The following is a 16,417-nucleotide window of genomic DNA, read 5'->3' as shown; positions in this document are numbered from 1 at the left end:
GGTTCAACTCCTTACTGACAGAAGCTATCTGTCTCTCCTTATAGGTCACCTTGGGCGGACTTCAAGTGCAAAGCTCTGCTGAGTGTTTAGGACAGGGCACCACCACTGCTTACGGGTCCAGCACCTTCATGTAGTGGTGACAACCCAACCCTTATCAGATAATCCGACTGGGACCTGAGTCATCAAGCTGTGTGTGCGGGTGAGGTGGAGGGTGCATCTTAGCAGCAGGGTGTAGGGGAGGAGTTATGACTTAACCTACAGGCCACTGCAAAGCATCTGCATGGAGAGCATTCCCGTATTCTCTCGACAGGCACAAGGCCCATTCCATTAGTGTCCTCGGTCAAGCAGGAGGCCAAAGCCAGCAAAGCCTGCCTTTTTCCATGAGCTTGCACACTTCCTTGTCCTGCACAAAAACCCTGCTTTCCTTCCAGATGAGCTGCCAGGAAATTTGCAGCTTAATTTAACACTCGACAGAAACAACTAACCTCACTCCACGTATCTGTTGAGGTGGCACCATAACTAAAAACAAACATATAAAATGCCGAAGACTACTTTTTGTCTTTTACTCAGTCTTTATATGTGCTTTAATAATTTAAACCACCTCCAATCATTTTAAAAGGAGAAAAAAGAGGAATTATAAATTTAAAAAGTATGTCCCACTAATTTACTTTTCCTTGTCTTCACTAAGTGGTATATATATGAATTTGTCTTCACCAGTTTGGGCAAGTTGCTTTGGTTGTCTCTCTCTCACTTTATATCATTTCATTTAATTTCCACCCAAAAGAATTACTCCAGGAAGTTTCAATTACTAGCAAATGGTTTCTCTGAGCCTGAGTGGCCTCTGGCAGCTATCGAGCTGAACTGGGCTGTATGAAACCTGACAGGAGATTCTCAAGCATCACTAATTCTGAAGGGAATCTGCCTTCCTCATCTTTTGGCTGCTTCAAAGGCCTATGTGAGGCCAATAAATAATAAAGACCAACACACGATTTACTGGGGTGTGTACGGGTCATGTAAATTTATTTTCCCCTCAAGTTCTGAAAAATAAACTTTTTTATGATTATGATCAGCTAAAACACACCAAAAACACATGTGAAGAAAACTCTCTAGGAGTTCTTCAACCTAAAGTAAACGTTTTCAAAGTTTTATAGCAATTACTATTATTACTTTGTCCTATTAAGCTGTGTACTTAGATCGTGAAGAACCTGTTTGGCTCAATAGAAGGGAGACAGGAATTCCTATTAAGTGAAAAGATTTACTTCTATCCCACCAGCAAGGAGACGCATCCTCTTCTTTGTTCTTTGTTTCTGGGTAGCATCTGTAGCACCAGCAGAACCAATAAGGTGATAGGACTAGAGAAAAAGGCTGCACAACCAAAACTTCATAGTAGAGTTCAGTTATTCAGGGTTATCATATAATTATGTTCAATTAAATTTTAGATTTATTGTAGAAATAAAATATCATGGATATTCAAGAGCCAACTCACTACAGTTTAGCATGGGGGAAAGACAGCCTCCAATCTTGCTTAAGCCTTTACTCCTCTGACCAGGCAACGCCCGCCCGCCTAAAAACCACCAGGGACCTCTACCGTCCCTGGACTGTTCATGTTCTCTGGGGCTGGGAGGTCCCTTCTGACTTAAGGTCTTTCCCTATCTTGCTAATTCTGCACAGGCCGACACATCCATCAGCCTCCTGCCAACATCCCGTGACATCCTCACCCTGTGTCTTGCTGTTGTCCCTTTACTGCCCCTGTCCATCACCGTCTTACTACCCCTTTATCCTTGAGCTGCAGAGCACACTGAGAGAAATGACATGGCGTGAGGTGGTGCCATGGTAACCGTCAGCTGTGCCCCCGATGTTGCCCGGGGGCCACTCTGCAAGCCCAACCCTCCTGTCCTGCCAACTCCAGTCTATGGGAATTTCAGTGCCTGGAACTTGACTTCTCCAAACTCTTTCTGTTTCCGCCCTACTGCCTCTCCCTCAGTCTAAGAGCTGTTACCTTAGTTCAGATGAAAGCTCCCCTGACTCTGTAGCGTCTCCTCACCTCCACCAAGTCACCTGCACCCCCGTACCTGTGGACCCAGTGTCCCTTCTTCTGTCATCTACTGAACTAGGTCTCACCCCACCTGTTTCCCTAGGCACGTGGTTTCACTGTCTCCTCACCGGCTCCTCCCCTTCTAGAGGTAGGGTGCTGCCGTGCAAGCTGAGGGGGGACATAAATCAGGCCTGGGCGTGGCCCCATACCTGCCTGATGTAACTATCTTACACAAGGCTCCCTTGCTGGACACACAGGGGCACAGCGACGCCAGTCGAGGTGCGCGAGGCACGCACGGCTGCCTCTGCGACGTTAGTAAGTGCTGACTGACACCGATGCTCTCAGCTCTGCTGGCTTTTTGTCCTTGGGCCATAGATATTTTCAAGTACCAGGCTCATTATTTTTTTTTCCATTAAAAATGCTACCACAATATATGTAGCACCCCTTTTCCTGTTAAAAATTAAAGAACAGTGAAGCTACAGATGAAAGGATAAACAGCCCCTAAGCCAAATGTACACTAGGTGGCCACTGCTGATGGCCTGATGTGACAGGTGCTCCCCAAGCCACGTAACCTGGTTTCTAGTCCTATCATTTCACGAAAACTATTCTCGCCAAGGTTGAATCATGTCCTAGCTGTCACTTCCTCTATGGAGCTGTTCTGCCATCACTTCTTTGGGCCTTGCTGGGATCTGTTACCCTCATGTCCCACCTACTTTCTGTCACACTGTCTGCTGACCACCTTTTGCTGGCCTTGCCCTCAGAACTCTGTCTTCAGCCCTCTGCACACTGTCCCATTTCTCGCCCTCAAGGCCAAGTTCCAAGCTGACACCTCTGCTGGGAAGTTGCACAGCCACCTTCAGCTCACCAGGCTAAGGCTGGGACGCGGCCTTTCCTGCCCTACTAATAACCACGGCAGTAGCAGCTGTTCCCTCTACTTTAAAGATGACAAGTGGAGGCTTGGAGAAGTAATTTTCTCTAAAGTCACAAAGTAAGTGGCAGAGCCAGAATCAGATCTGGGCCTGCTTGATGGCAGAGCTTGGCCTCGTGACCCATACCACTCTGCTTCCCCCATCCTGATAAAGCTGCTGCTCAGACTGCCAAAGCCAGACATAACGACGGCTGCAGATGCCACCATCTCCTCCATCAGTGCCGACACTGAGAGGTATCCACACCACGTTCAGAGCTTTCTCAGGATGCAATCTCAGTCTGGCAATGGCCTCTGTCCAGTCCCTATGGCTTACAGGGGAGAAGCCACAAAAGTACAGACTCTAAGGACTGTCCAGCTAGCTGTACAAGGCCCTACTCAGGCCAGCCATGAACAGAGGACACTCTGGGTGCCATCTTCCATGAGGCGAGTGACTGGAGGAAAGACGAGGGAAATGGCCAGATGGCCTGCAAGCCACCCAAGACCAGAGAGGGCGGACATCACGTCCACCTGAAAGGAGGTCATTTTGAATAGTCTCCCTAAGCCACAAGTGACGTGAGCTCACTGTGAAGAAGATTCTGTCCTTTGAGTTACTATGGGTGGGGGAAGGACAGGGTCCTTCTGACATGAGGAGGGTCAAATTAATGTAAACGCTACGACTGCCTCCCAGTGTCGGGGGCTCTGGAGCAATGAGAAGGTTCTGTCGCCTGGAGGCCTGTGGTTAGAGTATGACACATACTACGATGCAACCCAAGGTCAGTACCTGCCTTTTAAAGTTCGTCTGAAAAACAGGCTTTCTGCATGTATGCTATACTTCAATAAAACATTTATTGAAGAAGAAAATAAGGATCTGACCCTTTCCTACTTCACGACAGCAGCAGTGGGAAGGACAACAAGCAGCGTGGCCGCTGCCATGAAGCCTGTGGTCACTGTGTCCTCATGGGCGCAAGACTCACTGACAACATGGCACCATGTGCCATCAAAATCTTTTAGTAGCTCAACTCTAGGACCACTGCTAAAATTAAAATATGTTTTTTAATTTTAAAACTTATGTTCTAAACGAATGACCCTGAAAATAAATATGAACTATCACCCTGGTGTGAGTGGTCCATCTGAGACATAGGCGAGGAGGAGTTCAATCTGGCCGCTAGACCCCTTCCTTGTGGTAAGGGAGGATAACACGCACTTATCTTATTCATTCCCTCAATATGTGAAAAAACACAGTAGGTAACTTGATCTAATAAAAAAAACTTCAAGCATTAATATTACTATAAAAATTACCCTAAAATATTGTTACATTAATGAGATAACAAGGAAAAAATTTCTGTGGAAGAAGTTAATACTGAAGACATGTTACTGTTTTACAAATCCAAATCATACACTTCTAAGAGGATGGCATGTAACCATCTTTGCATCACTGGGGTTAAGCGACTCTGGAAAAAAGCTCCTGGACTCTGGGATGCCAGGTTTCCTCTGGCCCTTTGTAGCCACCAAGTTCCCTGTCCTCTGTGTAAACCAAAAGTGAATCTCTGTGAGGAAGGCGCTTGAGTAGGCGTGGAGTGATGTGCACTGGCACAGCTGCCACAGGAGAGAAAGGAAGATACAAAAAGTTCAGACTATAAAGGATTTAATGGATATACTGTTATAGGCCACTTACTGCCTTTTACATCTGATTCTGGAGGTGACCCATCAGCCTGTATATGTGCTGTGTACAGACTTCTAAGATGGCTCCCAGCACCCTGCCTCCTGGTACTTGTGCTTCTATAGAATTCTCCTTCCTGGACTGCATGCTGGACCACACTTCTAATGAGAAGAGTACTGTGGAAGTGATGGGGTGTCAATCCCAAGGTTAGGTCACAAAAGATTGACTCCTGTCCTGCTAGCTTGTTTTCTCTCTTGCCTTCTTGCTTGTTTGCTCTGGGGAAGCTAATCACTTTGAGCTGCCCTAGGGAGAGGACCCATGACATGCTGTTGGCCACAGGAAGCAAGGAACTGAGACCCTGAGTCCAACAGGCCATGAAGAACTGAATCCTGCTGCCAACCAGGTGGGTAAACTCAGAAGCAGATAACCCTTCAGCTGAATCCTAAGATGCCTTCAGCCCTGGCCAACACCCTGACTGAGGCCTGGTGTGAGCCGGAGAACACAGCTAAGCTGCACCCGATGCTGACCCACTGAACTGTGAGGTGGAAACAGACAACTGACAGAGCACAAGGGCCTCTAAAACAGGGGCTGTACACTTTCTCTGTCAAGGGCAAGACAGTATTTTTAGGATGGTGGATCTTGTGGTCTCTGTTGCAGCCTCACCTGTGCTGCTGTGGCATAAAGACGGCCACAGTGTGTGAGCGGGCATGGCTGTGTTCTAGGGAGACCCCCATTTACAAAAATGGGTGGTTGTGGCCCACTGGCTGTTGCTCTAAGGTAAAGGTTGTGTGAAACTCCTATTTTGGTGTTCAAACGATCTTTTTACCACTGTGTTAAAAATTATTTTAACAATTAAAAAAAAGCTCAACCTATCACAGTAACACAATAGTCACATGAGGTTGAAAGGAAAACAGAATATCTAATGAACTTCTGAATTTGGTCAGCAATCTGAGAAACACAGCTATATTTCATGACAAACGAGTACCTGCTTGCATTCTGACATGGAAAACACACCCACTGATTACCTGTGCAGCGTAGCTCTGACTGCAGCAGCTGCATAGACGTGTGGGGCTGTCCCCTCACGTGCATGCCGTTCCCATAGCGCGCTGGTGCTCACCTTTGTTTTTTGACAGTGGTGAGGGTGGCTGCTCTGTAAACACATCTAGGGGTGGGGAGTCATGGTGGTCGAAGTCTTTGTCCATGGCTTCTATGAGACTAGTGATGTCGGAGTCCTCTGAGCTGTGCCTTGTGCTGCTGGCACGTTCTGGGTGGGCAGGATGCGCGAGGGGGGCAGGTGACAGCCTTCCTGGCTGTGGCTCTTGGTGCTGAGGCACTGGTGGTGGTGGTGGTGGAGGGGGCAAGTGCTGCTCCAGAGGACTGTGGACATGGTGCTGGCTGCTGTGCTGGCTCTGTTTTGCTCCTTTGGACTTTCTGCCAGCTGTGTGACTCTGGGCCACTGTGTTTGAGTCAAGGACAAGAGGGCTTGCTTTGCTAACAGATTGTGCAGAAGTCCTGCTAGAGGTACTGGAGCTGTTTTTGGCTCTGACGTCCACGTCAACTGGGTTTCTACTGCTGTGGCTGCTGTGTGGGTGGACTGATGGGCCACACTGCTTGTGACTCCCTGCGCTGGGCCGGGATGACGGCCCACAGAACCGACTGTGACCGGGGTCACAGCTGAGTGTGTTCAAGCTGAAAAAGGACCAACTGTAGTCAGTAAAGAGCAACTTACAAAATCTAAGATTAAGAAAAGATTTTGTCAGTACATCCATCAGATATAAATGCTAAGGAGCGACAGCGAGAAACAGGGGTACTTTTCACAACTCTACACAGCCTGTTCTATCTGAAGACTCCGAAACCGTGTTGGGGTCTAAGGGCATTTCAGCCCTCATTAACATGATGGCAGTGCGATGTCTGCTGTGAGCTCTGAGCAACTGAGAGCCACATGTAGCGTGTCATTAGGTCATTGGAACTAAGATTCCCCAACCCCAAGAGAAGGTGATCAGAAGAAACTTTTCTGTTTTAATCACATCAGCCCCGTCTATGTGCACCAGAGAATTTATTTTCAACTGTAAACATACTTTCCTTCAGATGAAATACCAACGATCCTCCTGAGATCAAATGGTCTCCCCACATCAAAGGGCGGGTTCGAGGCCTCAAAGGACAGACGCCTTCGAAATGGCTCCCAGATTCCTTGAGCTTCTAGATAGGCTGTTCCGATGACCAGGAGAAACAGTGCACTGTGGGGATGGGGAGAAGTGGGTCATGCTGGCCCACGAGGAGCCAAGGTTGATAGTAAAGGCAGAGCTGGTGGCAAAGTACAAAATGGTATAAAGGACAGAGATGTCTGTGACAGTTTTTAATGGATGAGACAAAAACAAAGCACCATGGGTGAAAATCTGCACACCGCCTTCTACAGAATGCCAATGTACAGGGCTCATGTGGAGGCGGTAATTACTGCATCACAGCACACACTGGAGGACACTTTCCCTTTTACCAAGGGGAAGCCTTTATCTTTCCTTTTAGTTTTAACTCCAGGCCAGCTCTTTCCATTAAAGGATAAGTGGCGTAACTCTCAAAATTAATTTAGAGGTACGTCTGAGTCTCAAAACACGGAAAGAAATATACCGAAAAGAGATAAGGATGCTGAGGGTTTAAAAAAGATTTCTAATCAATTTCCTTTGCTCAGGTCGGAATCATGAAGAACATACTATTTTCAGGAAAGATAGTGTCACTTGAGACCAAATCAAGTAACTCCACCTAGTGAGTTAGTGCTGTTTTTTCTCTTGAAGAAGTTAACATATACTTAATTTGTATAACAGATTTCAAAGGTAGACAACACTTCTGTTTGCCATATATGCCACCAAAAGGGTTCAGTTCTACGCCTCCCCCCAGACAAGCAGTGAGCAGCCCAACTACAGTGAGAGGCCTGACTGTCCGTGGGCGGTCCCAGTGCTCAGAACAGTGGCTGCACACCAACATCAAAGAGAAGCAAGTACCTCATTATTCCTGAGATGATGATATATAGGGCTAGCTCCCAGTTGGGCCTGGGAAGGGCTTCTGCACAAGTTGCTAACATATGGTATGGAAGAGAGGCATTCAACACAAATACAAATGCAGAACCGCTGGTCGTTACAAACTTCAGTTCACGAATAACTCTGGAAGCTGTGAAATCAGGAGTAAACCTAAAACAGAACGACGGTAGTAAGACCAAGTTTTAAAAACATATCACGAATTTAAACATAATACTGGTCCCACACGCCTCTGAAACATAACACAGAATATTAGAGCTCAATACTACTATTAATTTCCTCACTGTAAGACAGAGAAAGTATTTTCCCACGAAGTTAACAATAGAAACAACTATATACATATATAAAAAATGACAGTTCTGCTTCCATAATGAATTCAGACAGTGGTCTCTGAGCTCCCTCCCCTTTTCTCTACAGCCATTCTCTCCAGGGCACATCCCCCAAAAGTGCCTTTAAATGCCCATCCAAGCAAGCCCCAGTGACCTTCTCTCTTTGTCTCCTGCACTGCTGCTTTCTGCCCAGTTACTCTATTTTTATTTTTGTTAACTGCATGCTCCCCGACTGGACGATGTGCCCCTGAGGAAAGGTGACCTAACCCTCACTGTACCTTGAGGTGCCAAGCACTGTGCCTTACATGGAGCAATGCAGTTGCCTGTCAAGGAAATGTCCACTCAAGATCAAGAAACTATAATTCAACTAAGGGGACAAGGTTATCTTTTGTTACATAAACTTTACAACATAACAAGTTATCAATTAGTTGTTAAAATTTACTGCAACTATTGAGACACAGGGATTAAAATTGTCTTCTGGCCAGAATATCACGTCCTGCACCCTACACAGTGTGATACGAGTGACTGCTCTGATGCTGAGACTGAATCTATAGTCAATTTCCTACCAACAACACAAGCCTGAAAATAATTCTGAAACTGGTCTCTAAGATTATCTGATCCACTTTGGAGACAGAGGAAGTCTCACAATTTTGAAAACAAAGATAGAAAGAAATAACCAAAGATTAAGTAAAAAAAAAAAAAAAAAAAAAAAATTAAGCAAATATGTTTGTGGGTAAAGACTTTTTCTGTAAGTTTGAAAACATCTGTGCAGAGTTTGAACAACTCTAGTATAAAAAGTTAACAAGCTAGTGATTCGTTATGCCTTATAAAAAAATACTTACAATATAACTATGTCTTTAGAGGCGTTGGCGCTCAGTGTAAACGCTCGGCAATTAACGACTTTGAAGCCATACCCCTCACATGAGCACCCACTGACTTCAATGGTTTCTATGTGAATTCGAAGTTGTCCTGTATTTTCTACTTTAAATGTTCTTTTCAATGTGAAATTTGGCTCTCTTAGTTTCAAACCTAAAGGAAAAAAACGTGGAGTGAGTATAAATCTTGCGACCCTGTGTCCCTGGTCCAAATGAGGACCACATTCTCTGTGAGCCCATGAGGTTTTGCAAGTGCCTCACAGGGCAGGGGTCAGCTTCACCCAGACTTTGGCAGGAAGTATACTGCTTTGCACGCCCTTCCTGATAGCAAAAGTCTGACTGTGCTTTACCTCTCACACTGTACACCATCTGAGGCATGCAATAAATACTGACACTCTCATCTTTTAAGATCCAACTCAACCACCCTGAAGGGTATTTCCTTAAAAATCTTAAGTAGACATCACTAACATATATACATGTGCACATACAGAAATACTGTTCTTGTTTTTTGGAATTGTTTCCTATTGAAAGCAAGTGCTAGAATTTGTGCCCTTGATTCTGTTAGGAATACTCACTCTCTGTACAGTCTTTCAATAATGCTTCTGTGATTTTAAAGCGTAAGGAACTCCCTGGGCCTGGAAGCTTGCCTGCTACCCTCAGGTTCTCGGTAGTTCCTTGTCCTTGCACCATCACAGCATCCATCACGGTCAGGTTATTTCTACACAGGAACAAGAATCACAGATTTTTCTCCTATTAAATATGCACAATCTTTTGAGCTATAATTTTTACAATTCATTTATAAACCACCATGCAGAAATTAATACACTAAATTTAAAAGTGAGGCATTTATACTTTAAGAATTTAAGAATATTTATATGGAGAAAGTAAGAGTTTTTCATTTTTAAGGGTCACACATGGTACAGAAAGGCACTTTTCAGGTTTTCTAGCTATAAATGTAACCACAATGGTATGTTTCGTTACATGTGGTGTTTGCACGATTTAGATAAGGTAAAAAGCCTTTTCCATAAATAAGTTTGTAAACTCACATCGAAACAAATCAAGTAAGAATTTCTATACAAGTGCTAAAACCACTGGCACTTAAGTCATAGACCCTACCTGATCACGATGAGTGAAGAGACAGTTCTGTTGTGAATCGGAGTAAACTTTACTCTGACAGACTTCTTTTCTCCAGGTTTTAAAATTAGGTTTAAGATTAAATGTCTGGAGAGGCCCTCTGTGAATCCTGTTGAACCTGGCAGTGGATGAGCCTTGATTGTGTGGTAAACAAACAAGAGTCACTGACAGTCTCTGGAGAAATGCCTTTCCCCTTACTCCACCTACAGCCCAGTACTACTAAGTTTCTTGAATGGATTAAATACGTAAACCATTTCCTCTCTCGTTTAGGTACTGGTTAGTTGATAAGCAGAGCTGGGCGACCAGTGATGACACTTCATATTCTGCATTAAGTCTCAAGGGACTTTGTTTCCCAAGACACTGAAGGGAACAGGTGTCCAAAGTCTTCATATTTGTTCTAGGTTGTTTTTATACAGATCTTTTAATTTTTAATTTTAAACAGAACACACACACGGAAAAAGACATAAACGTAAGATGAACAGCTCAATGTTTTAGCACAAAGCAAAAAGCTGTGCAGCCAACACCCCCGGCATACCATGTCCCACTGGTGCTGTCCCCACCTGGCCATCACTTTCCTGCCCCTCCTCTGGAAGGTATCAGCTCAAGGGTCTAAGGCTGTGTCATATTTTTTATTCGTAAAAATATTTCTGATTTATAGTCTTCTATCTTTAAATTTTATTTTGAAACTAAGCACATAATACCTGTTTCATGAACACTCGGTTTAAAGTTTAAAGAATAGCTTAGTTTAATAGTTAAAATATGACTTCTTGATGGCCAGTTACAGGCTCTCAAAAAAAAAATCAGAGTTCACACTTGAGAATAGTGTCCTGACTTTTAAGTAACATTAAACTTTTTTGTGGGAAAGGGTGGCAATGCTTGGCTGTGAGTGTCTGTGCTTGTCATGGTTCTGCTACTGCGTGAAAGCAAAGTGGCTTCTGTTGGACTGTCTACCCACTTGGCACCTCAGGTCCGACCCACACTGACCCCTCCCCCTGTTCAGCCCGACGCTACACGCACTATGAGGGCCACAGATGGCTATGGTGCGCCGCTCTTTAACTCCCACTCTGGAGGCTCATGCCCTATGTCGGGCACTCTTCTGTTAGTGTCTGCCAGGGCAGCAGAATGTTCTGACTACTCTGAATGGGTCAGTCACGAGTTCCCTTTTAAACGAACTATTCTGGGTAACTGACAGGCATATCCTATACGACATGTGTATCCCCAGCACACACTAGCTCATCTGGACCAGATGCGTGGGAACGCTTCAAGACGCTGATGCCTCAGGCAGAGGGTTGAGGGCTTCGGCAACTCTAACTTGACAGTGATGTGGTGTTCACAGAGTGACCCACGGACTCATAGGGATCTCAGAGATCTTTTTAGGGTAACTATGGTGTCAGAACTGTTTTACATCACTGACAGATGTAAAATAGTTCCTACTGACATGTCTTTTTCAGCGTGTTGACATATGCGCTGGTGGTTACCAAAAGCAACAGTGGGCAGAACTGATAACCCTCTGGCACGATGCAAGGCAGTGGTGTCAAACTTCCTGAGAAGCCACTGTCTTGTTCGGTGTGTGCACTTGCGGTTGGGAGAGACATATTCTGGATTAAGCAGTAATAAATATTAACCTTATTATGTTGGCATTTTATGGCCAGAAAAAGCAAAGTACAAAAGGATTTTAAGAGAAGGCCACGAGGCTAGAATATATGACTATCTAAATTTTAGTCTGGTATTCTCTCCATTATTTGTCAGAAAAAAAATACACTGAAAATTACATTCCCATACAAGATTGACTTAAACAAAGACTTATAAAGTTTTTCTACAATGACTTGGGTAAAATATGCCCTAAAAATTAAAACACAAAGCAAGGGGAAGAACACAAATGTTTCAAGAACTATTAAAACACCTGGCCTGATAGGCTAACCAGTGACACTTGGTCAGTGATGACCACGTGGTGAGACTGTATGGGGCGAGGCTCTGGGACCTGAGCGCCAGACTTGCACTTGGCCTTGCCAGTTATCACAAGTACAGGCCTGGCAAGTTACCTCCTGAGCTTTGAGTTTCCCACTGACAGAACGAGGGACATACAACAGTGGCTGGTAACTAATTGCTCAGGCTGGCTGCTGGGCTGGCTGCACAAAATGATCAACGTGCATCCCCGGCACAGCATGGGCACATCCTAGGTGCTCATGGAACCCTGGGAAAGGCTCTTCACTACAGCCCCAAAATACTGAGACCCTCCTGCTGCCTCTGCCCTGGCCTCGTTAGCCTTCGTAGGACTTCTCTAGGCAGCATTCACTGTATGCCACGGACCAACTTCAGGGCTTCCCTGTGAGTTTGTTTCATTTGTTCAACAACTCTGTAAAATACACATTATCAATTTCATGTTACAAGAGGGGAAGCTCAAGTTAACAAAGGTTTATGTGCTTGGTCAAGGTGACAAAGCTCATAGGTACAAGGCCATGACTATGCTAGGAGCCAGCCTCCCTTGTTACAAGTGGGAAGCAAAGCTACAGTAGCAGGAAGGTACCCTGCTGCTGTGTGGTGACTGTGACCCACATTCAGCCAGAGCCCACAACAAAGAGAGGAAGGAGGTGATTATTTACTGTTTCCACTTGAAGTAACTCAGAGGATGGAGGATTAGCTGGATTCTGACCCTCATTCATTCAATACCTTTCATGTTATTAATACAGGAAAGAAGTCAGATAAACAGAAGACAAGCCGCCAAGGAGCTTATGCCCAGATCTGGGAAACAAGGTATCGTACAACAACAACAACAACAACAACAACAACAACAACAACAACAAGTTGGCCTGGGTGTAAAGGAAGGGCCAGGGAGAATCAAGACAGTCTCCTCGGTGAGGCTTCAGAACTGGGCTGGCACCAGCAGGCTGCTCAGGGGCGTGCAGGGCCAAGAGACGGGGCCAGTGTGCAGGTGGCTTTAGTCTGAGGGCTTGCTTCTGCCTAACGCGTACTCTATACCCTAGGGCCTTACAGAATGAGTGCTTAGTGGCTGCTCACCCTGGCCTGTGATAGAGAACATTTGTTCCCAGAACAAACCAGTTTATGTATACATTTATTAATTCAAGAATATCTATTGAGTGAAAACTATGCATGCTACTATGCTACGTTTGAATACAGCCAGTCATGGGTCTGGCATTTTTGGAACTTACAATTTTATTAGTAAGTATCCAAAATAAAAATTTAAATGATCGAGCTTAATATTTTGAGGCTTGATAAAAATAAATTATGTATTGGTATATACCTCGTTGTCCTGATGTATAACCTGTACTGTAGACAGGAAGCCACTGTCAGAATATAATATGGAGAAATAGAATGGTTTCCTATAATCAAAGGTGTCAGACAGGGTGCATTTTATCTCCCTGTCTGTTTAACCTGTACGCAGAACATATCATATGAAAAACTGGGCGAGACTCAAAGGAAGAAGGAATGAAAACTGGTAGAAGAAATATCAATAACTGACACCAATTTACTGTCAAGAAGAAGCATAGATTTGAAACGACTTCTGATGAGAGTGAAAGACAGTGCCAAAGCAGGACCGCATCCAAATGCCAAGAAGACAAGATGACCACAGAAGAAACATTCGACTTTAACACAGGCAGTGAAGACACTGAAGTTGTTAGATTTTGATGGTTTGGTCATCAGTTCAAATGCGGATGGCAGCCAAGAAACCAGGGGGTGGAGACTCCAATGGGCAGCAAAGAGAGAACGAGGAAGGGTCCCCAAGGGCATAGAAATGTCATCAGGGACCGAGGCTGCGACCATCCACACCCGTCTTCTCAGTTCCTAGTACAGATGTGAAAGCTGGACAGTGATGAAGATCGACAGGAAAACATGAATTCATCTGAAATGTGGCCTTGGGGGAGGGCTCCACGGAGACCCCGGACCTCCAGAAAGAGGAACCAGTGGGTTCTGGAGCAAGTTAAGCCTGAGACATCACTGGAGGCAAATGACAAAACTGCACTGTCCTGCTTCAGGCACATTGTGACAAGGCAGGGTTCTCTGGGAAAACAGAAGACATCAGGGAAAGAGGAAGACCAAACATGACCTGGACAGACTTCCTAAGAGAAGCCACAGGCTGAGTCTGCAGGAGCTGAGCAGGGCAGCTGGGGATATGACACTGTGATGGCACTCACTCATGGGGTTGCCAGGAGTCAGAGCACGTAGCACCTGCATGCACACCATCCCCCATCTATGGTCTCTGAGTGTCAGGTAGAAGAGTTGCGGGCTTAACTTTATAATGCCTGCAAGCAGGAACCTCCTGCCCAGCAGCCCTCCTGCTGACCTAAACCTCGCCCACCCCATCCAGGAGTGCTGACCCCCCAGGGACTCACCCTTGGCCAGCTCAGGGCGGCCAACACTTTCCCCTCACATGCCTTCACATGAGCTCTGACCATCTTACAGAATGATTTCTGTAGAATAGTACAAAGTCTGAATACTTACACTGTTTCTGAAGACTTGAAATTCTAGTGTTCTTAAATCTATCTTTGCCACCTTACTCAAGTTAAACCTAAAATAAAAATGTACATATATTTCTCTGTAAGCAGCGACATAATTAAAGGGGTGACAGAATAATTATTAAGTTTGTGCTTTGTTTGCAAATTATCTTTTGACAGATTTGAGGTTGATATTAACAGATTAATAGCCTTCAAATATTAATGGCCACAATTTATAGTTATTATTTTGCTCACTTTTTAAAACTAACATTTATAGAGTCCCACTTGCTTTCTCTTTATAATTTTGTAGGAAGAAGTTCAACATTACTTGTTCTGTCTTAAAATGAAAGCTTTTTTAGATACTTAATATCAATCTCTCTTCCCAGAGCCTTCCCTCAACTTTATTTATAGATCCAGACTTTAAGCCAAACCTATTACTGTATGAGCTGCAATCATCTAAAGTTTGTAAAACAATAATTAAATGTTATTATAGAGACATTTTGATTACCTAAAGCAATGCTTACCTTGATATTAATTTGTCTACGAAGACTGAAGGATTGGAATATAAAGCCAGAGGAATAAACTGGATATAAACAGGAACATCTGCAGGATTTTCTAAAGTAATCTCTTCTTCCTTAAACAAAATAATGAAACCGTAAATGAAAGATTTCCAGTTAAAAGTGTATATTTTACAGTCTTATTACATATTTCCATATGTCACTTGGAATACTTACCGAGGAGCAGTTTGTATTCGTAAGTGGAAATTTCAAGTGCCGTGGCGAGCTAAGTATGGAAGGCCACGAGAGCTCAGCAGTGATTTTTGATAGTATGTTTTTTTGAAGGTCTGTATTAACTTCAAATAATGCACTCAATCTAGAAAAAAGAGTTTGTAAGTCACTGTATCAAAATGAAATATTTGAGCTTCTGAAAACAAGAAATTCTATTAGGTTTATGTACTTGAGAAGTCTTATTCTGGGCCTAAATAAACAGAGGTTTATTTTCTCTAATATTTTACTATGCTTTTAATAGAGACAGGTATGAAGATGTTTCTATTTTGTCACAAAGAGATGCCAAAATATCTATCACTGATCACCTGCACTGTTCTGCACTGAATATGTAAAGGAAAAGGCAGGATCCTGCATGTCTGGTGGAAAGAACTGGATGCCAACAGCAGGGTGCTAAGGACACTGTCAGCAGAGCTAATGAGAAGACAGTGAGTGCACTGTTTAGTATATGGCTTCTCCTCCCTGATACGCAATGAAGATGTCAGCTGAAGAGGTACTACACATGCAGGTTTGGGGCAGATACATGTGAGGTTATCAGCAATATTCAGGACCTCATTTGAATATTTCTCTACTTACGAGAGTTTATAAACCAGCTGTTTAGAACACGCAACATATTCCCCAAGGGAACAATGCTATAAATAGGCTAAGGCTGTGGGCCCAGACAAGCCTGGACACGGAGGCCTGTTCTAACCCACAACACGACTGGACTGTGATGTTCTGATGATGGTAAGAGTGCAAGCTGTTCTATAAGACAAGTAACAGGAACTCTGTCACACGCACACTGACTCAGTGACGCGGGGAGAATGCTCCATCCACTGTGCAACTGGGACCTGGAGGCGCAGCAAGGGATGCTGGGCACAGAGAGGTAGGTGGGGGCTTCGCTGGGTGGGAGTTGAAGAGGTTCCTTAGCTGCTGAGCCTTGTGCAGCGTCACAAGCCACTTATTCATAACTGGATGTTAACGTTTGGAGCTGGCCTGTCCATAATGTCCACTATGGAAATGCTTTAGTGTTCTCCCAGTGAGTTTGCTGCAGAAAGTCTCATGTACTTATTTTAACCATTTTAGAGAAGAAATTTAACTTCCTTTGTCTTAAGAAAACTTTTCACAGGAGATAGTTCAGAAAAACAGCAACTCTTTGGTTTAACTGTTAATGGTTTGAAAATTTTATAGTAGTACAAGCTGCAGTATCTTGATGATACTGACAAATTC

The 16,417-nt window shown here is 44.3% G+C and overlaps 1 protein-coding gene across 2 annotated transcripts in view; it reads right to left on the bottom strand.

The window, feature by feature from the left end:
* TMEM131 (transmembrane protein 131) overlaps positions 1-16,417 on the bottom strand; it is a 146,648-nt gene that overhangs the window by 24,580 nt on the left and 105,651 nt on the right. For both annotated transcript variants that reach the window (XM_039872497.1, XM_039872498.1), the window contains exons 23-31: positions 15,158-15,296; positions 14,948-15,057; positions 14,431-14,497; positions 9,952-10,103; positions 9,411-9,553; positions 8,803-8,989; positions 7,599-7,784; positions 6,681-6,839; positions 5,720-6,291 (exon numbers count right to left, since the gene is read on the bottom strand). In XM_039872497.1, coding sequence (XP_039728431.1) covers positions 5,720-6,291; positions 6,681-6,839; positions 7,599-7,784; positions 8,803-8,989; positions 9,411-9,553; positions 9,952-10,103; positions 14,431-14,497; positions 14,948-15,057; positions 15,158-15,296 — 1,715 coding nt within the window. The remainder of the gene's footprint in view (positions 1-5,719; positions 6,292-6,680; positions 6,840-7,598; positions 7,785-8,802; positions 8,990-9,410; positions 9,554-9,951; positions 10,104-14,430; positions 14,498-14,947; positions 15,058-15,157; positions 15,297-16,417) is intronic.

Source organism: Pteropus medius, unplaced genomic scaffold (genome assembly GCF_902729225.1).
Source record: "Pteropus medius unplaced genomic scaffold, Ma_sr-lr_union100, whole genome shotgun sequence".
Lineage (NCBI taxonomy): Eukaryota > Metazoa > Chordata > Mammalia > Chiroptera > Pteropodidae > Pteropus > Pteropus medius.
This window is presented reverse-complemented; position numbering and strand designations above follow the sequence as displayed.